This window comes from Cupressus sempervirens, chromosome 1 (assembly GCF_028749045.1).
Source record: "Cupressus sempervirens isolate cs-2001-9-10 chromosome 1, ASM2874904v1, whole genome shotgun sequence".
NCBI lineage: Eukaryota > Viridiplantae > Streptophyta > Pinopsida > Cupressales > Cupressaceae > Cupressus > Cupressus sempervirens.
The window spans coordinates 240,151,090-240,178,096 of NC_143118.1; the positions used below are offsets into that span (position 1 = coordinate 240,151,090).

The window sequence follows — 27,007 nt, forward strand, 5'->3', positions numbered from 1 at the left end:
TCGTAAATACCTCTCTCATTGACCTCCTATGCCAGTCAAGAGTCTTCTCATATGTCCTCAGAAATGCTTGAACCTCATTGATTGTGTCTTGTATATGTTCAAGAATGTTTATCAAATGAATCCAAAACTCTAACTATAATATTATAATTCATAGCATACTAAATTTATAACATATAATCAAGAATTCAAACTACAACTTACCTCTATTGACTCCTCCTCTGGATATAATGGATGCGTCATCAAAGATACAAAACTCTAGCATCCAACCTCATGTACACTAGGTGTTTCCTGTGAGATACAAAATAGTAGTTGTTAATATCACAGAAATCATTTTTGAATTTATTCATCAAAATAAGGATAATAAAAAATAAATGATACTTATACATATGATGGGCTCTCACTATGAATGGAAATACCAAAGGGTTTGCAATGTCGAATATGCCTAGACTCATCATCAATAGCCATGCCTTGTACAATAAGAATGTAATTAAATTTCACTACCACAAACATTTTACAAGAATGCATTGATATTAAATCACTTTAAAATACCTAATTACCTTTCCCTTGTCAATGGTTTGTGCCTCAACCCCAAGACTCTGCCCTCCACTAACAGGTGATACCTGCAAGAGAAAAGAAAGAGTAGAAACCATATATTCTCCAATATCAAATAGAAAAATAATGAGAATGAAACATAATATATTGTAGATGTCTCAAGGCCAAATCAAATAGTTGAGAGAAAAGAATAGTCCTCTTTAGTCATCAACAAAACATGAATGAAGATCACATACATGTATAATTCAATATGGATTTAAATTATTATATTATAAAGATTAACTTTAAATTGCATATGTCCTAACAAAAAAATGTATACATGTACCGACACAGAAGGGTTCCATGCCTTTGCATACCCCTCCTCTCTCACATTAGGGTGTGTAGCCTCTATATGAGCATCTAGTGTATCCTCCTAAAATAAAAACTGATACTCAGAAAGATCACCTATAAGACCCAAACAAATATTCTTGCATGTTATGCAAGTATGGGGCACACAAACATGTGATGAGCTCACTGATGATGAACTTGCACCAGCATCAACAACACACAAAAGCAACACTGACCTAGCCTAGGATATCAATAGGCTACTCAATCTATAGATAGCTCTAATAGTCTAAGAGCTAGCCTCTGTAATGATATTTGAATGTTGCACTAGAGGAGGGGGGGAGACATCAATAGGGAGGACAAAAGTGTCAGCTTTTTTCCACTAGACGAGGAGTCTATTTTGAGGAGCTCCTCCTTCTACACCCATGTTGGGCCTCATGCTCCAATAGTTCACCTTGAGGTGCAACACAAATTTGGCATACAATTTTTTAATAAAATAGAATGATACCTCTAACTTACTATGTGGAGGAATGTCAAAAACCATCCACCAATGATCCCAAAAGTTTGTACACATAACCTCATTTGTGCACCATTTAATTGATAATTTGGGCTTTATGCATTCTACTTTTTTACCAATTTTTGGGTCTGCAAAAAGGTTAACCATATTATCTTTAGTTATATTTAGGTCCACAACCTCATCGTAGTCCAACCCATCATCAAACATGGCATGCATTTCCTCACACCAGTGATGAACAACATTGTGTTCATTGGTAAGTGTTTCAATATTATCCACTATGGTGTTTAACATGGATAACATGGGAGCCAATGTAGGTGTATTGTTATATGTGGTTTGCAAAACCCTTAGTTCCAAGAGATTTTTTATTATCAAATCTTCAATTCAAGGAGGGTTTTGAGGGGGTTAGGGGATCATTTGGTGGAGGGCTACAAGGGACATTGTTTCCTAGCTCAATATTTTCATTTGGATCAACCATACCTATTAATTTGCAAAACATAATTTCTATTAAAAACAACCTAAATTTCAACAATTTCTATTTTTTAAAACCTAATTTAAAAAAAACCTATTTAAAATAACTAATTTATAATAATATTCATTCAAATCATTAAAAAAAAATTAAAAATTACATTTATCTGATTATCGTTTGGAAATCCAATACCCGAGTGGAGCACAACAATAAAACTCAAAAACATGCAATGCAAAATATCTCTTAGTTTTTTTTAAAATCTATGTTGTAGGTTTCAGGAATCTAATTTATATTGCATACCCAATTTCATATTTGGTATCTAATATGAAATTGGATCCCCAATTATGGATCAGATACCTGAAAAGGATTGAGCCAAACTTTTTAACCTTGGTATCGAGATGGCAAAAAAAAGTTAGAGGGGATTTTGAAATGCTTTTAGACATTTTCAAACTCCACTTTTTTCACGTCACCACTTTTTAGCACACCATGATCCTGCACATACCCTACTACATTTTAGGAATATTTTAAGGGAGGAGGTCCCATGAATTTTGAAGTCTAGTTGAGTTATTTTTAAAAATCTGCCAGTTAAGGAAGATGGTGGTTCTACATAAGAAAAATAAGAAAAAACCATTTTCCACAAAAAATATTTTTTTGGGAAGATTATGAATTTAAATATTTGAGAAAAGGAAAAAACAAATTCCTACATTGGCAGGGCATTTTCTAGTCCCAACCCTTTCCTTCTTGCTTTTTAAAAGGTAAGAGCTTCTATTTTGAAGGATAAGATTCCAAATAATTGCATAGCTAAACATTTTTTTTTCCATGAGACAAACATTTTCCTAAAATATAGAGCCTAAGCTCCCCTCATGAGACCCCAACCATAGGATGATTAAAGAAAGAAAAATTCAAAGATCTCCTATATTATGAGAGTAAAAATATGATAGTTTCAAAATAGTTTGGCGCTATGAAATCCAATAATCGTTAGTGAGACTCATCTTTCCTATAATTATTATCTTTTAAATTTATTATATGGTCTTCCTACAAAATAAGAATTCAAAATCTTCTTCGTCCACCTTGAACCCTTGTGTTGTCTAAGCTTGTCAAGAATTTAAAATATGCACAAAATTCCTTGGGATTTTTCTTGCAAAAAAAGAACAAGCTACAATCATTAAAGTCTAAGAACCCTAGTAAGCATAATGGCTAGCTCATCAAAAAGGACTCTTAAAGGATAACTAAGGAGAGAAAGAGAAAGTATAGTGATGCATGTGGTGACCTAGTTCATTAGTTGTTTAGTTATGCTTAGAGGCCAACATATCAACCATTGAGGAAAATATGCATAACCATTAAAACAATGCATAACCACTGGTTATTTATAGAAAATTCAAAGATAGCATATTTTCCATCAATGGTTATGCATTATTTAAATATCATTTTAGAAAATCCTAGAAAACACGATAGAATTTTTTCATATATGGTTATGCCTTTTTTAAATATCATTTTAGCAAATCCTACACAAACCCCTTATGTACAACTATTAAAACCTACAATTTGATAAACTTGTCATTCCCAATGCTTTTGTGAAAGTAGAGTCGATTAGAGGTTTGGAAAAGAATTATCTGCCAAAGAATAAAATAATATACATAGCTAAGAGTGATCCAATGATTAATTCACCTAAGACTATTTATGTCATGTTTTTACGAAGGGTTCAAGTTAAATGAGAAGCCCATTGACTTGGGATAATTCAAATGGGACTACATTAAATTGGAAAATGATCACAAAATGAAGTGGCTCCCACATAGGCATAGGATAAATTTAAAAACTTGAAAAAAAATTAGATGCATTAAACAAGCCACCTTTCTATGTTGATTTATTTAAAGAATATTTTTAAGAAACATGTAATGAGGCTTTTCAAGTGTTGGGGTTTGATGTCCAAATTTTAGAGCCTATAAATTTTATGGTTCTAATTATAAATGCATAGATATGTGATAATAATCTAGGCCTTTTGATTATGTTGCATATCTCTAAGACCATATGAATAAAGCATCAAATAATATGAAGTGGGAGAACTCTATTATTCATTCCAAATGGTGCTCCATTATGCGCCATTATTGTATAAAGGATAAAAAAGATGGATGTGACAACCTCCTCTTAGACTGATACCACATGATAAAAAATAACATTTTCTCCTAGTCTAGGAATAAACAAGAATTTGGGATAGTGGCTCGTAATAAGAACATTATATATATATATATATATATATATATATATATATATATATATATATATATATATATATATATATATATATATATATATATATATATATATATAATATTATTTTGTCATAGATGTCTATAGAGGATCCCAATATTACAATTAGATCTTGTGTGACACAATAATCAATTTTGTAAGGCTCAAAGATCATGAGACCAGGGGAAAGATTGACTATAATTAGGGAGACTAGTATATGAATTTGGAGGAGCCCCCCACATATTTCTAGTGACATTATCTAGTGAGGATTTCTTTTTGGAAATTATGATGTCTTTGCATTTTTTGCACTTCAGAAAAGAGAGAAGGGAATCTCTAATTCATTAGATACTTTATGTATTGGTGACTTCAGGATTACCTTTAAGGAGGGAAGTAACCTCATAAATGCTACACTTTATTATTATAAATGTTTACTCGTAGGAAATGTGTTTGACCTTGAAAATCTATTTCCTTCTACCAAGATTTCTCAAGATATCAATATATATACACACAAGTCTCTCTGTTAAGGCCAAATAAGTAATCACCTTGATATGATAAGTACAAGATATTATCCACAACAAGTCTAGTTTTGATATTGCTATGAGGATTCAACTCTATAGTTTTTGCATCAAACTCATTACTAATGTTTCATCAGTAGTGGTTTACACAAAACCATCTCTCATAACAATGAATAGAATACTTACCACTCATTGGATCTAGGTGATGCTCACAAAGGTGTCACAAGGACTTCTTGGGATGTTACCCATCCCAATACTATTCTAGTTCAAGCATTCTTAAATAAAAAGTTTCTTGCATGGTTAAACTCACTCTCTTTACAAATGGGGTTACAAGTAGAGTGGGTTTAACCATAGAGGAAACTCCATAGTTAAGCACACTCGAGATGGATTATTACTAGGATGGTTGACCTCCTAGGAAGTCCCAATGCTTCACCACTATGAGCATCACCTCGATCCAATGAGTTCTAAGTGTTCTATTCATTATCATTAGAGATGGGTTTGTGTAAAATGCTACTCATGAAACATGAGTCAATGAGTTTGACTAAAAAACTACATAATTGAACCTCATAGCAATATCACACATTGATATGAGTTTTGTGTCTAAGAAAATAAATTTTTAAAAATATCAAAGGGATGGGAGAATGATAATGGATGTAGACACCACTTATAAGGGTGTATTTCCTAGCATGGAATATCATGGGAAAATTATTCAATTAATGTTGTAAAAGAGTCTAAGTTATTGTCAAATTTACTAAATAGAACTACACATTAACTCCATCTACAACATTCCATCAACATCAAGACAAGTTCCAAGTCTTGAAATCCCAAGATGAGTCACACCTTTGTATTCTGTTTCCCTACAACCAACAGTAGAACATAGTTTCTTAGTTAAAGAACATGATGATTGGGGCACTTTAAGAGATGAAGATGCAATCTAAGAATTCCTTTAAAGGAAGTTGATAGTGTAAAAATTCCTTCTTGAGCCCATGGATTGTCCTCTAGTAGCTTGTGCAACTTTCACATAGAAGTTGACACAAGTTTTTTTTTGCACCTACCTATTATGGATCCAAAATCATTAGTCTTATAAGAAATTCATTTTTCAAAATGTCAAGAGAATGTAGACAAGTATCCCTTTATTAGACTTGTACCATAGAAAAATTTCCCTCAATGAAATAAATAGATGTAGAATAATTCATTTCCCTGATTTTTGCGTATTTAAATTATATTTCGTAGGGCACAAAGATTGTATTTCATAGGGGGGTTTTCATTTTGGATATACTACAAATCTATACATTAATATAAATTGTACACATACATACATGCATAGGGAGAGCACCCCATTTCTCTTCTATCTGGTGAGACCTTTTGTAGATTCAATATTGGATGATTATTGTTGTGCAGGGTTTGTGTTTATTGTGGAAAACAAATTTTAAGAGCTTTTTTTCAAAGTTTGTCTGCCTGGCTATTATGGCTGTGAGTGGGGTTTCCACAAGTCTCATTCTTGTTGGAGCCTCTGGTTGTGATGGATCTTCTCTCGGGGCATAGTCACAGGAGAAGGAGCCATTTTATGTTACTGAGTGCCAAAAGTTAAATAAAGTTAATGGTTTTTTTCCACGTAGCCAAGATTGGCCTATGCTGGTTATTCTTCCAGAAGTAGTAATGGAGGATGTGGACTATTTGGCCACACATGCATTGATTTGCAAGTTTCTTGGTATTCGGATTTCCTTGGCAGCTCTAGAAGCTTGGATTCACCATTCATGGTAGGTGGAAGGTGATATGGACATTATGTTGGCTGGGAATAGCTACTTTTGGTGAATTTCTCTTGCATGTCAGATCGAAATCTGGTCTTTGAGGGAGGCCCATATTTTTATGACAGAGTAGGTCTTTTTGTCAAACCCTAGCATCTGAGGTTCAATTTTGCTAAGGATCTTCCTTCAAGAGTTCCTATTTGGGTCCGCCTGCCATGACTTCCTTTGGAGTTCTGGTGTGAGGATATCTTGCGACAAATTGCAGCTGTGCTTGGAAAGTTGACTACTATAGCCCACCAATCTCTAGAGAAAAAGATTATTTCCTATGCCCGTATTTGTGTTGAAATTGATTTAAATAATCCTTTCCCAGATTCTCTAAAAATTTGTCTTGGTTCTTCTTCTTGGATCCAATAGCTAGACTATGAATCTATTCCCTTTCATTGCCACCTTTGTCATGTGTATGGTCATTTACAGCGTCAATGCCCTCAAGCCTCCAAAGGCAAGGGTACCCCTGTTGGGTTTTCTGGCCCAAGGATGGCTAATGATGGAAAGGGGAATGGTTAAAATGTTAGTGGAAAAGGAAATGCTCAGTCTGATAGTGCAAGTAAAGGGAAAGCTCATATGAACACTTCAAGTCAGGGGCTAGGGCCATCCAATTCTACTGGTCCTAATAAGGATGGTTTTATCCCAGCTTGAAACTGTGCTAAGGGGTGGGGTCAAAAATGATCTCATCTAGATCGACAAGTAGACTCAGGGTTTAATCATTTTGAGGTTCTTGACAATATGGTTACAGAAGAAGGTATTCCTGTAGAGGCTCAGGTTGCAGCTACTGGTTTAGAGGGAGGAATTCTACTCTTAGTGGCAACCAGGATGTTGTAGTTCAGCATATGTTGAAGACTTCTATTGGCCCTGAGTCTGGTGCCCTTGTGGTTTGTCCTCCTCCACAGGAAAAGGATGATGTTCTTTTGGCAGATTTGGTTAAAGATGTGTTTGCCTCTAGTAAAGGAAAGGGATCTTCTCTTGCTTTGGGCCTAATGCAAAGACCATTTAAGAAAGTCCCTTTTACTACTCCCTCAAGAGTTGGGCGCAAGCAAGATCAGGAAAATTAAACTTACAGGAGATTTATTGGTAGAGTCTAGGGTTGTCAAGACCTTGGATGAGCATTTTTCTCTCATGGAATGTGAGGGGGTTGAATAGTATCCCCAGACAAAAAGCTATTCACGATCTTATGGTTTAGCATTCTCTGGATATCCTTTGTATCCAAGAGACCAAGCTTTCAGTGAACTCCATGTTTAGATGTGCTCCTAACATTTGGTTTCTAGGCCAATGTCAGTGTATTGCTGCTTTGGGGAGCTCTGGTGGTCTTGCCATCAGCTGGGATCCTAGGAAAGTTACGCCACTTTACTGCTTCTCTTGCCTCTCGGCTCTTTCAATGGTTGCTTCCTCTCTAGAGACTAGCGAGATGATTCTTGTTACTAATGTGTATGCTCCTATTGATCTCCCTAGAAAGTCTAAGCTCTGGGATCATATTAAGCATGTCAGAAGCTACAATCCTTTCTTGCCTTGGATTGTGGCTAGAGACTTCAACTCTATTCTCAGTTTAGAGAAGAGGTGTGGGCTAGCTTGCTTGGGTCCTTCTTCTGAGCTTCTTCGACAAAATATTGATCTTTTAAATCTCTCTGATGTCAAACCTCTCAATGGGCTCTTTACTTGGAACAATCAAAGAGTTGGACATGATGCTATCTTAGAATGCTTAGACAGGTTCCTTGTTTCCTACTTTTGGAATTCTGGTTCTCTTTCTCTCTGTTTTGAAATTCTTGATTGGAGAGGTTCTGAACACTGGCCTATTAAGCTCACAGCTAGTTATGTTGTTGTCCCTAAGAACCCTCCCTTTAAGTTCCAGCCGATGTGGCTTCGAGACTCTTCTCTTCATGAATTAATGGCTCACTGGTGGAGATAGGGAGGCCCTACCTATGGCACTGCTATGTACTCCTTCTCTAAAAAACTTCATTTTGTTAAAAGGAATTTGAAGCATTGGAATAGGAATTGTTTTGGTAATCTCCATATTATGAAGAAGAGGGCTCAAGATCATCTAGATGTTATTACTAGGTAGATTCGAGATTTAGGTTTTTCAAAAGCTCTTGGCATTGCAGAATCCTGAGCTTCTGTTGATTTAGTTGAGTGGGATCTTAGAGAAGAAATCTATTGGAAATAGAAGGCTCGAGTTGACTGGATTTAGGAAGGGGACAAGAAAACTGCATTTTTCCATAAATCTGTATAGGCTCGACGTAACAGGAGTTACATTTCTTCTCTTGTTACTTCTAATGGGATGTGTTTGACTTCTTCTCAAGCTATTTCCAGGGAAACTATTCAGTTTTACTCTGCTCTTTTTTTAGATGATTTACCTCCAATAGAGATTGAGGAGAATACTATCTTGTCTTGTATTCCCTCTAGTGTGACCAGGGAGATGAATGATTCTCTTATGAGGCCACTTAGTATGTCTGAATTGGAGGGGGTGGTCTTCAGCTTGCAGAAGGGAAAAGCTCTAGGGCTGGATGGTTTCACAGTTGAATTCTTTCAAGGATTTTTGGATATTATCAATCATGACCTTTTGGATGTGGTTCAGGAGTCCTTTTCCAATAAAGAAATGCTTCGGGCCTTGAATGCTACTTTCTTAGTCCTTATTCTGAAGAAGGAAGAGGCTAATCAGCTGGAATTTTTTAGGCCCATTGCTCTTTGTAATGTGGTCTATAAAATCATCACTAAGCTCCTAGCAGAGAGGCTTAAATTTTTCCTTCCTATGGTTATCTCTGAGGAACAAGGGGGTTTTGTGGTAGGAAAAAAATTTTTGGATGGGGTGGTTATTACTTCTGAAGCTATTCACTCTATGTGTACTTCTAGGGAATGTGCTATGTTTATTAAGCTTGATATGGCTAAGGCTTATGATAGAGTCAATTGGGATTTCTTGCGAAAAGTTCTTCTTGCTTTTGGCTTCAGTCAAGATTGGGTTAGATGGGTTCTTAGCTGTGTTACTACTCCTTCCTTCTCTGTCCTTCTTAATGGTGAACCGACAGAGCTTTTTGGGGCTTCTAGAGGTCTTTGTCAAGGAGATCCCATCTTGCCTTATTTGTTTATCATTATGGATGAGGGACTTGGTAGACTTATCAAGTTTCATGTTTCCCAAAATTTGATTCAAGGATGGCAATGGGGAAATGGTTTGCCTTCTCTTTCTCACCTTTAGTTTGTTGATGATACTGCCCTTGCTGGGAGAGCTCAAATTCAGGAAGCTAAATCCTTTCAGCTCACCTTGGATACTTATTTGGCTGTCTCTGGGCAAAAAATTAATGGCCACAAGTCCTCTATTTTTTTCTTCAACACTCCTGAGCCAATCCAATGGAGGATTGCTAATATCTTGAGATTTCAGATTACGTCTCTCCCTCTGACTTACTTGGGGGTCCCTATTGTGGTGGGTAGACAGCCTAGGCTTTTCTGGCAAAGCTTGCTTGACAAACTTCAACAAAGGATCAATAATTAGACTCGCAGGTGGCTCTCTACTGTTAGTAGGGTGACACTCCTTCAATCTGTAATTCAAGCTCTTCCCATATACAAATGCATGGTTTAGGCTACCCTGGTGTATTTTCTTAAAGAATTTGATGCCCTCTCTCACCAATTTCTTTGGAGTGGCAATTTGCAACATACCAAATGGAGCCTCATCAATTGGGATACTGTTTTTCAACCAAAAAAGGAAGGAGGCCTTGGCCTTCGGTCTTCTATCTTGTGCAGTCAAGCTCTTACTGCCAAGCTCTATTGGTGTTGGTGTACTACTCAGTCTCAGCTTTGGGCCCATATCCTATCACACAAGTATTTACCTGGTGTTGAACCTTTAGAAGTTTCCTGATTTTCTCTTGAGGGAAGAGGCTCTATGGTGTGGAATACCCTCAAGATTGGTGCTCACCTGGTGAAGAGAAGTTTATTTTGGATCTACAACAGAGGCACTGAGGCTCTATTTTGGAGTGATTCTTGGAATGGGCATCCTCCTCTCCTTTCCTCTCATCCTCACTTGTAGGCTCTTTGTGATTCTTTCCTTTCTGTTGGATGGAATAAGGTGGCTCATTATAAGGAGGCTTTTAACCTGGGCCTTGTTGTGGGTTATAGATGGAAGAATTCTTCTAATTGGCCTCTGGGTGGCTCACTGGGAGATCGGTTGGAACTATCTCAGATATTGGCTTCTAGGGAGTGTAGCTCGTTGTAGGGACCTGATGTTTTGGCGTGGGGAGGTGCTTCTTCTGGAAAGTATTCTGTTTGTTCTGGGTACCTTGCGCTAACAAAGAAACTTTTTGGTGAGGTGGAGGTCTCTTGGTGGAAGAAAGTTTGGAATAGTTTTTCACGGCCTAAGTGTAACTTTTTCCTCTAGATTTTGGTTTACAATCGTTGTCTCACTTGGGATAATCTTTGCAAGCAAGGCTTTCAGGGACATTCCATCTGTGTTCTCTACTTCAGTAATAGAGAGACTGTATCTCACCTTTTTTTCCAATGCCCCTTTGCCAAACAGATTTGGCACCTTTGGTGGAGTGTGTGGGAATGCACGTGCTGGCATGTGTCCTCTTTGTCTGAATTATGGGGCCATTCGGGTCATTCCACTTCCAAGACTTCTTTTCTTCAAGTTTCTTGGACTATTGGCTCTTCCCTTATTTTATGGCATGTTTGGCTTGAGAGGAATAGAAGGATCTTTCATGATTTACAGTTTGAGATTAGGCACCTATGAGGGAAAATTGTTAATTCTCTTCAAGAAACACTCCTTCCTAAATGTGATATCGGTGGGGGTTTGGATCCTATTGATGCTGGTATTTACTCTCGCCTCTCCTTTCCTCTTCAAGGTTGCTCTCCTTCGATCCCACACACCTACTCTGGGAATAGAGCTAAGCAACACCCTCAGCATGTTAATGGTCAGGGACATTGGTCTCCTCCTGCTGCGGGCACTCTTAAAATCAACACTGATCATGGTTCTTCTCGGGAAAATCCTGGTCCAGTTGGTATTGGGGGAGTTGGGCGTGATAGTTCTGGTGATATCCAATTTTTGTTTTCTATATACAAGGGTTACCATACTAATAACCTCATGGAAGCCCTGGCTATCTTGGTTGCAGTGGAACAATGTTGTCTACATGGTTGGAAAAGAATCATCTGTGAGACTGACTCGTAGGTGGTTGTGAACTTATTGCATAATAGGAACCTTGTGCATGTGGATTGGCATTTGGCTCTGGTTATTCAGCAAATCATTCAGTTATGCAATTCTCTGGATTCTGTGTCCTTTATGCATATCCCTCATGAGTGGAATGGTGTGGCTAATTGTCTGGCTAAATGGGCCTCTGAGCAGGGGTCGGCTTGGAACATTCTTGATCCTAAGATGCTTCCTCTTGATTTATCTCAGATGCTGGATCAACTTGTGGACCAGGATAAAGCTATGTAGTTCTCTTTGTTTCTTGTGTTGTTTAGCTCTCTTTGATATTCAATAAAAATTTTAGCCCTCTTTTAGTTAAAATATATATATAAATTTTAGTATTCGTGCTGAATTTTCTTTCTACAAAAGACTTTTTCAACATACTAAATGCAACTACATCTTCTTTGAAGTGCAGTCAACACCATGTTATCTTTTATTGAAAAGAAATGAATAATTTAGCTCGTGCTACAATTTGTTTTTTTTTGATATCTTTATATTTCGAATTCAAAAGCCACAATTTGCTCCTCAAATATAGTTAGGATTCTTAAGATATTTTTCATAGATCTTAATCCACCCAAATAAATGTTTATTTTCAGCTTGTAAGAAACAATTTTATGTTTGCCTAATTTTTCATCTCCACATGACATATGCTCATTATTTTATGTACAAGCAAGATTTTTTCTATACATAGCTCCCACTAAAACTAATGTATTTGATTAAACAAACTCTCAAGCTCTAAACCTCACTATTCAAGATGATTAAGACTGACTCAATTAAATGATAATAAAATAGACAAAGCTTCCAAATTCAATATACGTAGAGAGATGGATAATATATAGATGCACACATATATACACACATAAACATATGCATATGTATCTCTGCATATATTTACACACATGTACACCTGTTTGTATTTGCAACATCATAATACTAAAAATAATAAAACTATGAAATAACAATTTAAAAAATATCAGCCAAAAAAATCTTAAATGTGACATCCAAATTTGTAAGGAAAATCTAATACCTAAATTTAAACATATATTTATTGGGTAAATTCAATATATTCCTTGCATCTATCATTATTTGACAATCGATTCAGATAATCCATTTAAGCTCCACTATATCAATTAAAAGACCCATTATCTCATTTCATAAGTTGAATAAAGATAGCTCCATTTTAGAACTATTTAACACATCAAAGACTTTTGATCAAAACGATCATCAATCCACTCTTTCATTGAATATTTTATAGTAAACTGGGACAATATAAGATTACAAGACCAATTGCAGGCACAATCCAGCCCTCAAAATCCAGCAATCTCAAAATACAGTTGTTATCCATAATATATGAATGTAATAAGACACACTATTAGTATCCAGTTTCATTATTTTACACATTGACTGACATAAAACTTTAAAATTTAAAATATGATTTGTATTAAATCTTCCATTTTGAATCATAATATCATATCACAAATTGTGGAGATTCCATGTCTCCATCTGAAACAATCCTGGCCGATATGAAGAAATATGCACTCACTAATCTAAAATGGAATACAAGGAAGAAAAGTTATTTGTTCATGCCCACAGCCATGAGAAGGCATGCTCTGAAAATTATTGTGATTATATGCAGCATTCTCACACACACATACATATTTAACCAAAGAAGAAAAATGACATTTATATAACCTTGTAGCTTCCTAGTGTATGAGTTTAATGGTGGACAAGATCCTCAGAGAGGCAGAAGTACATGAGAGAAATTCTCACAATTGCACATCTCAATCATGAATCCATCTGGGTCATGCATGAATATTTGATCCATGTAAACCCCACCTTCTTCCACTCTCCTCTTCACATATCTGATCTTCAGATCCTCAAGCTTCTTCTCCACATCTTCCATACTCTCAGTCTGTATATTAACATTACCATAGTAAGAAAATCTTCATAGCAAAACCATTATTCTATAGAACCAAGATCTAGAAGAAGGAAAATTCCATATAGACCGAAGATTTAGACTAGATAAAATCATTATTCTAACCTGAAAGGATAGATGACTGTCCATTGGATCGATTTCTGAGTTCTTGGGTAAACTCTCTATGTTTTTGCATTGAATCAGGTGTATGCCGATTCCATAATTGAAAAGCCTGAAAAACAAAAGTACGTTATCTTGAAAACAGATTGTAGACTGATTGGAAAATGGGTTTTAAAGAAATCAATCTCCAAATCACCCACATCAGATTATGTCCTTTTCAATCCATGGAAAATCCATCAACCATAAAATTTTTTAAAAAAATTAAAACGTTTTGGGGCCACTTTTTTTCCCTCTCTCTCTAATCAAATCTCTCTTATCTCTATTGCCAGGGTACCCACATCATATAATGGCCTTTTCAATCTATGGAAAATCAATCAATCAAACACAATATATACATTTGATAATGGGTACCTTTTTTCAAATCTTTCTAAGTCTTTTTGCTTATTTGAAATTGTATAGTTTGTGAGTCAAATTAAGAATCTATATCTTATAAGAAACACTTGACACTCATTGTATCTAAATAATGTTCAATAAACTATACTTTTGAATCAAATTAGAATAAACTATACTTTTGAATCAAATTAGAACATGTTTCTTATAAGAAACACTTGACACTTACTGTATCTAGATAATGTTCAACAAACTACACATCCTGAAAAACAAAATCTCTTAGTTTTCTTTCTCTCTTACAAGAAAATCAATTAACAATACAAAATTTGTGTTGAATGAGAACTTTTATTTCACTCTGACAAGAAATCTAATTATATTCATACCAGGCTCCATTAAAAGCAAAAGCTCTGGGTCTCTTAACCTGAGAAAAGCCCAACACATTCTGGTAGAAATCAATGGATTCCTCAACAGATTTGCAGACAAGAGATATGTGATTGACAGAAGTGATGGACAAAGGTGAAGAAGGTACAGAGTTCGCCATTAACTCTTCCCAAGTGGGCAAAGGTTAAGAAAACAAAATGGGTGGATGAATAGAAATCTGCTATCAAAACAGTTAATTTTTGTTTTTCAAGCAGACATATTGCACAAGAAAAGATGGGTGAAATTGGGCATATATATAAAGCAGGTGGAGAGGGTGATATGTTTCTGATCATTTCGTCGGCGTTGGGAAGTTTCCCGGTATTTGTGTTGTCGTTAAAGCAGAGCTGTTTTGGCGAATATTTAGTCTCTGTCTTCCAAATATGAGTGAGATGTATTTTGAGGACCAAATAATGTTTCAGCAATCAACTTTCTAGTTCTAGTTTAGTTCTTTTGTGAGACGTACAGAAATGTAAGGACAACTGATTTGGATTTTGCATTTTAGGGTTAAATATATGGAAAGAAGTTGGATTATGTTGGTATTTCTATTTTTATATATGGGAGATTATAATTATTTGAATAAGTATATATTAAAACTAGAAAGCTTCTTTTTTATTAATTATAATAATTTGAATGGGTATATAATTAAATCAGAAAGACGTCCTTCATCTTTCAGCTAGTTATAATAAGAAAGTATATAATTTGAGTCAGTGTGCTTTGAGGATTAAATAAAATTTCAACAATCAATTTTCTAATTTTAGTTTAGTTCTTCTAGATGGCATAAGTCAATAGATCACTATTACAACAATTGATATTGTATGTGTGTGTGTTTTTTCATTTTAATTTATGACAAAAAATCAGATTATATAAGATTTGGCATCATTATCTTTGTGTAATGGGTTACAACAAATTGAGTATATATACATCTAAACTAGAAAATCATCCTTTGACTAAGTAGTCATGAGCATGGGATTTTATATGTCAAAATCATACAACTGTCGATCTTAACTTAAATGTCCTAACAATCTTGGCTTAAACATACTTAGAGACTTCATACCTGAGTGGGTGGCATTGCTTTTTCTTAATCACATACCATCATCCTAGCCAATTATGCTTAACCTAGGTAGACAAAACTCTTTGGCAGATTAGAATGGCTGATTATAAAAGTTCCATTGTTATTAATATGAATTATAAGTTCTCAAGGAATAAAATAATTTGTCTACATAAATATTTGTGGTTATGATTAAGTAGTCTATGCAAATAATGATCTAGTCTATAAAAACTTCTAGTTCAAATGATTATATTACTAACACTTGCACCAAAAGGAGGTGAAGGGGCTATGACAATAGGAAATTATGTAAGTTAAAATATTAGAGAGAATAATTTGATATGTGTTTAGAAAATATATTAATTTAATTTAAAATAGTTACATATAAATAGTAACTCTATATATTTTAAAAGATGTATACAATTGTTTAAATAAACCTATTAACCATGAAATAAAAATAATTTAATGTACTTGAAAAAAGGGCTTTTGAAGATTAAATATTTATTATCATAAGTATACATGGTGAGAATTGAGAATTCACTTATTGTGTCCATTGCTTGACGAGTGGAATCATTATTAACCACATGGAAAATCAACATTTCCAACATCTATTGTTTGATGTTCACACATTATGGTTAATGAGTTCATGCTATATACAAATAACTAAAATAAATCTAACATACAATGAAACTATCAATATATTGTTTGATGTTCACACATTATGGTTAAATGAGTTCATGCTATCTACAAATAATTAAAATAAATCTAAAAATGTTAACTCTTTTATTAGTAATAGATGACTTGATTATGGATGCGTCACCCAAATTTATAAGCAACATGGAATACATTCTAAACCACTAACAAATTGACTGGTATAACATAGAACTTGTGACTTGAACTATATTTTATGTTCATGTTGTCAAAAAGTGTGCACACATTTTTTTCATTGTCAACATTCACATATATGCATTGTCTACACTCATTCATAAATTGCATACAATCATATAGTCATTAATTTAATTTTATACAACCTACAAAGTTTATCAACAAAACTATTTTTTCCTAAGTAATCAAAGCTAAAAATAGAATAACATCAACTAAATATTGTCTTTCACAAAACTCATTCACACATTATATACAATCATATAGTCATTAATTTTGGTTTATGCAACCAACAAATTTTATCAACAAAAATGATTTTTTCTCTAAGCTATCAAAGCTCATAATAGAATAACATCAACTAAATATTGTCTTTCACAAAAAATTTCTTGCACTTCAAACTATATTCAACTCTAGTACAACTCATAGCATGCAAAGACATTAGAATAAATGGAAAATTTGAGAAATGTAGGTTAATGGTTAAGGTTTTCTTTAAACATAATAGAGCATAATCTTATAAGATGAAATTAATTCTTTTCAAAGAAGAAATTGAAACTTTTTAAAAGACCTTAGACACAAACACTTCAATATTTAATCTTGTCAAAGTCACCACGTCCATTCACAAAATTGTATCTCTTAATATTGATTAAGGAAAATCTTGCAATAATAAAATAAGAATTTTCATAACCATAGACACTAACATGAATATCAAAGGAATGAACTAATACAAATGATAGGGAACTTGAATAAAAATATGAAGATGTTTTTTTATAATAAAAATATGATTAAAATTATTTTCTAATTAAAGATCATCATTCTAGGAATGTGTTACATTTGGATCCATCACATCGTATAAATGTAAAAAACTTCTCATAATTCCATATTAAAAGTAAAACATTTCAAATATTGATCTTTTGGGGGGTTGTTTGGGATTTAAACATTCGTAGATTATGATTGTATTAGTAGATTTTAGTATTTGATCAATTTCATTTGAATTTACCTATCAAAAATTCAAAAAAAAAAAAAAAAAAGGTTATATTTGGTATGCAAAGACATCATTAGAGTAAAATAAATATTTGAACTAAGCAAGGTTGGTTAATGGTTGAGGGTTTGTCTAAATGTAAGTATAACTTTATAAGATGGAATTAACTCTTTTCAGAGAAGAAATTGAAACTTAGAAGATCTTAGATGCAAATATGTCAATATATGTTCTTGTCAAAGTGACCATGCACATTCACAAAGTTGAATCTCTTAATATTGATCACATGAAAAATATTTGTAATGATAAAATAAGAATTTCCATAATCATAGACAAGTAGAACTCAGTATATAAATATCCAAGAATTAAACAAATATAATTTATAGAGAACTTGAAAGAATAATACAAATATTTTCTTTATAAAAAAATGTGATCAATTTTATTTTTAATTAAAGATCATCATTGTGAAAATGTGTTAAATTTGGCTCCATCATAGAACATAGATGTCAAAAAACTTCTTGTATCTGAAAAATTAATGAAATTATAATTTTTTTGGAAGTTCATTTCTCTGTACTTTTGTTAGTCAATAGGATATTATGTAGGGAAGTTTGATCACTTTATAAGATGTCTTACCCATTAAAACCATAGTGCCGATTATAAGTGTGAGAAAATAGCTAAGTAGAAAGTTGTAATAATTAGTTGGGTGGGACTCAACATGAATTTGGAAAGAGTTTTTGACATTATTGCACTAGTGGAGTCACATTGGAGTAGCTCACTAAAATTGTCTTCCTCACATGCTAGTAGACCACTAGATGGGAATCTCAACGATACAAGTTGTTTTTTGTTGTAGCATTTAGATGTTAAATATCCTTTTGATATTGAAAAGAAACCAAAATTGGGCCTGACCCAAAACAACAAAATGAAGGTTGACAGCGAGCCTAAAGTCATTACCATAAGATTACCCAACCCCCTTCCTTAATATCAAAAACCACCAAACCAAAATGTTTATGTACTTAAACTTACTACAGCTAATAAAAATGATATTGTCAAAATTATACATAAAACTAGCCCCATAAACATTAGTGGGTAATAAATAATTCTCATAATTAACATCAAAGTAAGCCCCTTGGGCCAAGGAGAAAATAACTATCATAACTATTAAAAAAAAACATATGAATTATTGGAAATCTAGTAGGGAAAGTACGATGGGGGGTGTTTGAATTAGGATCTTTAAAACTTTTATCAATTTAAATATGAATCCCATTCATACTTAATTCACCACACATCTCTATCTTACCCTTGAACTTTTGTATGCAACATCATATATCAACATGCATTATCAGTTCTAAAATTTAATAACATGAATATAACATGTAAGAAATAAATCAACACATGACACAAAGATTTGGCAACACATATAAACCCTTCAAGGTGGAGGTAAAACTGCAATGGGAATGACACCCACAAAATCTTCACCAGTACAACAATAATGTCTACATGTTAGGGCTACAAAGTTTGATCCCTTATGATGATCTACCCTATGAGGGGTCTTCCTTGTTAAGAGCTTAAATGACTTATTCAATCTACCTTGATTAAAGGATTTTAACCACACAATTAAGTGAACACTCTTTTAGGAGATTTACATAGGCCCATTAGGACCACTCTATTAAAAGATTTACCCTGAGACACATGTTAAAATGTATTAGTACCTAATCCAAGTTTAGTTTGCACTTTGAATGCTCATAAATTTAATATCATCTTTGTGTGATAGATTTTCAATAGCTACTCTATGCACTTCTCAATCATCTTACTACTCTTTAACACTTAACTCTACTAAATTCACCTTCAGCTTCGCATCCAAACTTGTAACTTGTAACCATAATAATTTGGCCTCAAACACTCCTTAAATAGTTTTTTGATGAAGCTTCTAGATCATGAGAAACAATCTAGATTTAACATTTATTCACTTATTCCTTCTAATTTTTTGATTGGTTGATCATCTTTCATAGGGATCAATGATCCTCAGTTACATGCATAATTGACTCCTTAGTTAACTCCTCAATCTTAAGAAAACACTTCTAGCTTCACAAAAAAATTTTACATCAATATTTGTGCCATTCCAAATATTTATAAAAAAATGTGTTACTCAACACACATATCTTGTTGATGCTTTGCATGTATACTAGTTCTTCTTGATGTCCCTCAACTCATGCTATTCTCATCTTCTACTATTTTTCTCAACCTCTATATCACTCGAAAAATGTGTTGCCTCTTATAAAGCTCAACAACCACTAGAGTGCTCAACAACACTTGATTTTATTGGTAGTAACTACTTCTCAGCAACAACAGATTAAAACTACTTCTTCATTACATGACTCGACCTATATAGAATGGCTTAGTCACAGTTTTGATCAACCAAGTCTACTTTGTAAATGACTAAGTATTTTCACTAACTAACAATACTAGATTTCCCTTAGGGTCCGTTTGGTTCCTAGAAGATGATAGGAATTGGCTTTTTCAAAACCTGGATTTAAAAATTTGTGCATTTGTTTCAAAATTTGCAAAATGGAATTAGCATATAGGACTTCCAATTTTGCCTCAAAACCAGGTTTTCCAACTACCTGAAAAAGTAGGAATTGAAAATCAAAACCTGGTTATGTTTTTTAAGGAGTGTAAAAACAATAGATTGGACTACTTTTTGAAATTTTCCTTCAACTCCAAGCTTACGCATAAAAATGTGTCTTCACACACATCTTCCGAGTGAAACAAATGATTTCAGTAAAATCTCAAAAATTGGAATGAAGATATACAAAACCTTGATTTGGCTAAACCAAGGTTTGTAGAAATTTGAGTTTTTTTAATTCCACAAACCAAACAGACCCTTAGGGTCGACAATCTCCCCCTTTCCAGCATTAGTGGTAAAATAACTTTTTCATTTCAAAACTTCAAAATGTACACTCCCCCTTAGGATGTAATCGATACCTATAGCTGGATCTATACATACATACTATTGCACTTGCATTTTTAAAGTCTTTCAAAAATAGTTTATTTTCACATTTGAGCATTAGACTAACTAATTCCTTATTACTCCAAAATATATATAACAAAGTTTCAAATCAAATTTTTTAACATGTACATACATAATTAGAAATTTTTGTGTACACATACACTTTCTTACGTGATCATGCATCAATCTCATTCTTCTCATCCCCCCTTGTTTTTGTCACTTATGACTCAGATGGATTTTCAATTGGAGTGTTGGAAGGATTCCAAATTCCTTCATAAATGGATGGTGCAATATGATAATGATAGACATTGTGTTGTCCATGTTGGCCTTTAAATTTTGAAGTACTTGTGTTTCTATCTCTAGATTGGCTACTAGATTCATCGTATTATCTTCAATTAAGAGGTGATATTCCTTCACAAGATCCATAGTAGTTTTTATGTGACTCTTCATTACTTCTATATGAGGTATCAACCTTTCGTGAATTTTAGTTGCCTCATTTCTTATATGGAACTCTTCCTATAAAAGTTATGAATGCTTCCCTTGTAAGAATTTGATCTGTGAGTAATAGACTAGGTTGGAGTTGGTATCCATATGCAACTCTTTTCTATATTTCTATAAATCTACATCTATATTATCCATTATTTCCCTTATAGACTTGTAATAAGAGGGAATATCATCACACAAATTTGCAAACATATATTTGCATTTTTGGTTAACTATTCTAGCTTAGTGACAAGAGTGGAAAGCTTAACATTCTTGATTGATATCTCACTAGAGATCTTTGCCATCACTCTATTATCATACTTCCTCTCTTCTCTTTGCATCAACTTTTCTTGAATGTTTGCATTAGGATCATTGACTTTCTCCACAATTTTAACTAACTGATGAAGAATTGGAACTTTCTCATTCAAATCATCAACAACAATAGTATGAAGAAATATATCATTGATATTAGATAATGGTTGCCTCTTTTTTTGTTCTTTTCTTAACTTGGATTTCTTACCCTTCCTTGAAAATAATCCACTTAATATTATCATCTTCTCCTCAATCAAAATGGATTTATCCCAATCGAGAATAACAATTTTGTCATCAAGAGTGATAGGTTTGTCTCTTATGGCTTGAGGTGAATGTTTCACCTTGTTCTTTAGTATTTTTCTCTTTGAGTCTAGTGTGTTTTAGCTTGATATGGTTAGTTGTAAACTTTGTGCTGAAACCTCCAAACTCAAGCTATGCAACTCTTCAATCATCACATCTTTATTTGTTTCATCCCCCAACTTCATCACCTTTATTCTCACAATTATACCCATTTTTTGTATATATTCATCTTGTCCTCACCTAAACCAACATTTCCCTCTTTGGCATCTTGGTGTTGTTCAAGTGTAGGTGGATTGCTTACTTCATTAGCCAACACAACTTGTTTATCAACATCACCATCTCTGACATGTAAACTTATTGAAATAACTGGTGTTGTTTTGGTCAGTTGAGTGGACTATGGTGTACTAATCTTAAGATATTCTCTTATTTGTACAATCACAAGATTAGGATCTAACAACTTATAATGAGTTGGCCTCTGTATAGGGTCTTTAGTTTCCTTCTTTGGCTTACTTGTGACTATCACTTCGCTTAACACTTTTATCAAGGTTCTTCTCTAGTTCATCATTAATAATTACACTCTCACTTTGCCTTCCACTTCGCTACACCAAATTGTTGAAAGCATCAACAAGATTATTTTCACCATCATCAAATTTTTTGGTGTTATCTAGCTCTACCTTTACCTATTCATATTTTTCTCCCTCATTCTTGTGATGTATTAGACCATAATTATTTTTCTAGATTAATTTTATTTCCTCAACACAATTTTCTATTTTATTTTTCAAAATCAAGAACGCTCTCCTCTTAGGTACAAAATTGTTGGTATAATCTCTTAAAGCTAAACAAATCTGACACTTTTCTAATTCTATAATGACTTGAGCCAATGTTGCTTCTTTTATTTGTCTTTTAGTGGTTAATGCAAATTTCCACTTTCCATCAATCTTTGTGTACAATTCCTCAGGAATCATTTTACCTAACCCTATAGGTGTATACATAAAATTAACCATCATATTAAATACATCCTCTTATACTTTATTCTTATCCTCCTTAATGAATGTATCATATTTTATATACTAGAAACCATATAATCTTGTAGTTCTCCTAAGGTTCTTCCATACGTCATCGATGTTCTAGGAATTTTTATGAATTGCCACCTTGAATTGACTTAAGTCATTTGACTCGGTCTTCTCTACTTCATCTTCGTCATCATCCTTTTGCACAATGATTTTTCTCCTTGGTTTATTTTCATGTTTATTTGGCTCAAATTCTCAGTGATAATCTTTCTCTTTGTTGAGCTCTTGACTTGAGCAAGCTTCACTGTCTTCATGACACCTTTCTTCTCAGGCTCAGAAACTTTAGTAGTAGTTTCCCTTGTTCTTTCTCTTGTAACCTTTGGTGGTGTAGTTGTAGGTTTTTTTATAACCTTCTTAAAAATTTTATTCACATTAGGCTCGTAAATGAAAAATTGCTTGCCTCTTTTAGCCCATGGCCCGATAGCCACTATCTCCTTGCCATTTTCCTCTACATCTTCTTCATCACTACTTGTTCTATCCTCTCCTTTTCCTTTTGTAATATGCAAAGGCATATCTTTCTTGTCTCCTTCTTCCAAAACTTTCTCTAAGTTAGCAATCATGGCCTTTCTCTTCTTATTCAGCTTACATGCATTAGTTTGAATAATGGTCTTCACCTTTTCTATCTCATATTCATCAAATGGCTTGGCATTCTTATCAATCTCTTATGCCAATAATGTAGTGACTTCATCTATAATAAACTCATAAGGAAGAAATCTCAACCATGCAACCCTAGGTATAAGTTCTTGTGCATAAATGAAATCCATGTCTACCAAAAAAACATATATCATCATGGTTTATTCATTTTTCTCTTGAATTCTTCATAGTAGCCATCCATAATAGTTTCAAAGTTATCACCAATCTAACTAATGAATTTGTTAATATGCTAGTTAATTGGTTTCTTCTTATCTAAGACTGCATCACCAATGGTGGGAAACATATTTTATATATAAAAGAAAACACAAACTATCAGATATCCAAACATACATAGATTTTCCTTTTCTTTCCTTATACTTTCTAGATTCTCTGCTAACTGTGTAAGTTGGGGGTCTGCTAGGTTATATATGTGATCTTTCTTAACAATTTTCCATCCCAAATCCATTGCAACACAAGACACACTATTAAGTCAGGTGGACTGATAACATTTTTTGGCAATGAATCTAACAATGAATTATATCTCTACATCTTCAATGGTAGATATTTTTATTCCTCTATTATTCCACTTAGCCAGTGTGTTGGCCTCTATCACATCTCATCCTTGCCAGTAAATGTTTCTAATCCTATCCATAATAGGGTAGCCTGTAACATGGTGAATAGTCTATTTTGTTATTTTCACCAGTTCATTCTCCAACCACAACTTCATGTTGTGATTTTTCTCAGAACAACTTTGATCCATTCTATCTTGTAATTCAACCTTGGGAAATTTAGAGCATGAGACCATATCTTGAAAACTATCTTATGCTCTTCTTTCAGTTGCTCATTCTCACCTAACCTATCATATGTAGCTCTTAACTCAAAATCTCCAACTTCACCTATCTTGTACATATAAAATGATCTTGTACATTGTGAATCATGATAACCCTAGGTGGAATTGATGAAAAGGCACCTAAAGAATCACCTGCATCACAATTTTAAGATCAACTTTTAATTTAGATGTGGGACATGCATCATTTAAGACTAACTAAGCATTACTAACTTGTAATTTCATATCCTTCTTAGATGCTAATGTTGTTGATGTCATTTCTTCTATTTAGTGTTTGATCAAAATACTTCTATGCATCTTCACCTAACTATAACTTCACACAACTCACTTCTATAACTAAAGGCATGCACTAAGATCCAATTCAAACTTGCTCAAATTCTCAGAAAATACTTCAACTCAATTCACAATATGAAAACTCGAATGCAAGATGCATAAAATGACTTACAAAATTTACTATAAAATGTGGAAATTCAAATTTAGGGCCTCATCAATGCTACATATGTATAGTGGGTGAGTTATAGCTATCTTGGCTATCTCTATAAAACTCAGTCAACATAAGTTTCCAAACTCCATTTACTTGATTAATACCACAACTTGGTCATAACTGACATTTTGGCTCTGTCACTTTAGGACTCCAAAACTAACACTTGATTATCACCAAATTTCCAACTCAGTACCAAAATACATTACCCAATTAAAATCTCAAAAAATATCCATATGCATCTAATATCATGTTGATTTTCACTTCCATGGATATAATCTTAGGAACCGATGTATGATTTAAAAATTTGACATGTAGTTCCATAGATACCTCTTTTCTTAGTTTGAGGTGGGGGAATCGCCTAATCCATTAGATTGGGTGATCACAACTTCATCATTTGAGTTTTTTTCTCCTTCAATTTTCTTTCTCTAGGTTTAATTCATCTGGATCTTCACTTCTTCAATATTGATCTTTTCTTTTCCATTTTTATCTTCAAGATTAGGTTTCAATGCTTGATCCATATAGTATTTTCTTAGGCAATCACCTTTTGATAGTTAAACATACTAGTAAAATATCCCTCCAATTTCTTGATCTTCCTCTAAGAAGCATCCTTACACAATTTTATGCAATGTGTTCATGCTTTCCAAAAAATTGACAATCGACCCATGTATTGTAATCCTAATTTATGCTATTACCTTTCCTAGGTGCTTTTCCTTGACTTTTAGGTGTCCAATTGTTCTTTTCCTTAAATCTACAATCTTGTGCCTTATGACCATACTTATGACATGAGTGACAATAGCTTTCAAATCTAGATGTAGCTTGTGTCTTACTAGTCTTTGATCTACATTCATGTGCTTGATATCCATTCTTGTTACAATTGAAAAAATTACCTTTGAATTTAGGCTTAGGAATTGACTTACTAGTTTTTCTTTTGTAGATGTTTTCGATATGACCTAGTTTTCCACAATGATAGCATGCAGGCTTCTTGTTCTTAGCATTTCTTTGTTCTCCATACTTTGATGATTCTCCTTGTTTAGTAGATGATATGAACTTGGTATAACCTAGTCCAATAGTGTCATGAGGTCTTCTTTGTGCTTATATATATTCATCAAGTAGTCCTACAGACTCCTTAGATTTGTTCATCCTTTCAGTGATTTCCTTCTTAGCTCTCAATTCATCTTTCAATTGATTGCTCTCAAATCTTGTATTTGCAATCTCTTCTACCTTCCTAGTTATTTCATTATTATCATTCAACAATTGATTGACCATGTCAAATTAATTATGAGTCAACCTTTGTACCTCATTGATCCTTTAATCAAAACTTGTAGTCATTTTCCTTTTGTCCTCTTCATCTATTACCTTATCTTCTTCAACATTTTTCTTTTATTCAATCACTTTGCATAGCCTTACTAATTGTATTTTGTAATGCCCTGCCAAGGGATCCAAAAGAATTAACCTAAAGTTTTACTAAGTTTTCTAAACATTTTTTTTTAAAACAAGAAAGAATAATATAGACATCAAACACATAGTAGTGGAAGCAATAACATACAATCAACTAAAAGCATACATAACAGGTTACATTTCTTAAGGATCCCAAGATGTTGAATCACATATAAATTTAACCTAATACTAAGTCTAACAACTACCATATACATATGAAATAATAATTATAAATTCCAATGTTTATTTAATATACATTTGTTCTGAATGCCTCTTGGTAGATTAATTCAGAATGTTCAATCATCCATTGTACATGTCACAGGGTATGAAAGGCTAAAAGAATATACATATGTAAAAATAGAAATACATCATCCTCCTCGGATCCATGATACAAGTACAATAAAATAAATGAAACCATCCACCATACATAATACATCCATCCATCATAAAATAAATAAACATCCATCATAAAGTATATCCATCCATCATAAAACACAACTAACTAAGTGTGTGATTCCTCCCAACCGTCAATAGCATCATAAGACCATTGTGGGCCCTAGCCATCCCCCGTGTGTAACATCCCAAGCCATCGATCATATTGTAGGTACTATAGTAATAGGGACGTCACTACTAAAACATGCTACAACATATGCATAAGGAAATCTAACATGCTAGAAAATAAGCATAAGATGATCCTACAAAGTAGATAACATCACCTATCACATGATAATCATCAATATAAGGAAATGTGTCAATAAATAACATCATCAAAACATGATAAACAAGCATCCCAAGAAGCTCTACGCACGGTAACTACAGACGGATCTTAATAGTAAGAGTGAAAAAGTACTACCACTTGACTGTGTGGAACCTAAATGGCCCACTCCCACCGTAGGAGATAGTCTCAAGTCCCAAATAGGATATCAAATCACATAACACAAGTACTCTCTCAGTCCAAGAATTCCTAAAAGTAATCTAACTCAAAGGTTCTAAGACAAGTCAACATCTAATTCCTAGAGGCACACAAGACACGTAGGAAACCTACTATGTAAGCAAACAAATGTCATCACATGAATCATGCTTGGAGTTACCTAAGCAG

At 33.6% G+C, this 27,007-nt stretch overlaps 1 protein-coding gene across 1 annotated transcript; it reads right to left on the reverse strand.

The window, feature by feature from the left end:
• Positions 1–255: 255 nt before the first annotated feature.
• On the reverse strand, positions 256–14,553 carry LOC149577054 (glyoxylase I 4-like). The gene is made up of 5 exons (XM_089795712.1): positions 14,396–14,553; positions 13,629–13,734; positions 13,341–13,499; positions 558–620; positions 256–288 (listed from the first exon to the last, which is right to left on the reverse strand). The coding sequence occupies exons 1-5, from the start codon at positions 14,551–14,553 to the stop codon at positions 256–258; spliced, it is 519 nt and encodes a 172-aa protein (XP_089651838.1).
• Between the last annotated feature and the right edge of the window lie 12,454 nt (positions 14,554–27,007).

What these genes read in the sequence shown, in the direction of transcription:
- LOC149577054 (XM_089795712.1), bottom strand. Translation starts at nt 14,553, where the DNA reads ATGGCGAACTCTGTACCTTCTTCACCTTTGTCCATCACTTCTGTCAAT. An exon ending in ACAGTCATCTATCCTTTCAG is followed by an intron (nt 13,500 to 13,628) that starts GTTAGAATAATG and finishes GTTAATATACAG; the next exon opens with ACTGAGAGTATGGAAGATGT. An exon ending in AAACCATTGACAAGGGAAAG is followed by an intron (nt 289 to 557) that starts GTAATTAGGTAT and finishes TGTATCTCACAG; the next exon opens with GAAACACCTAGTGTACATGA.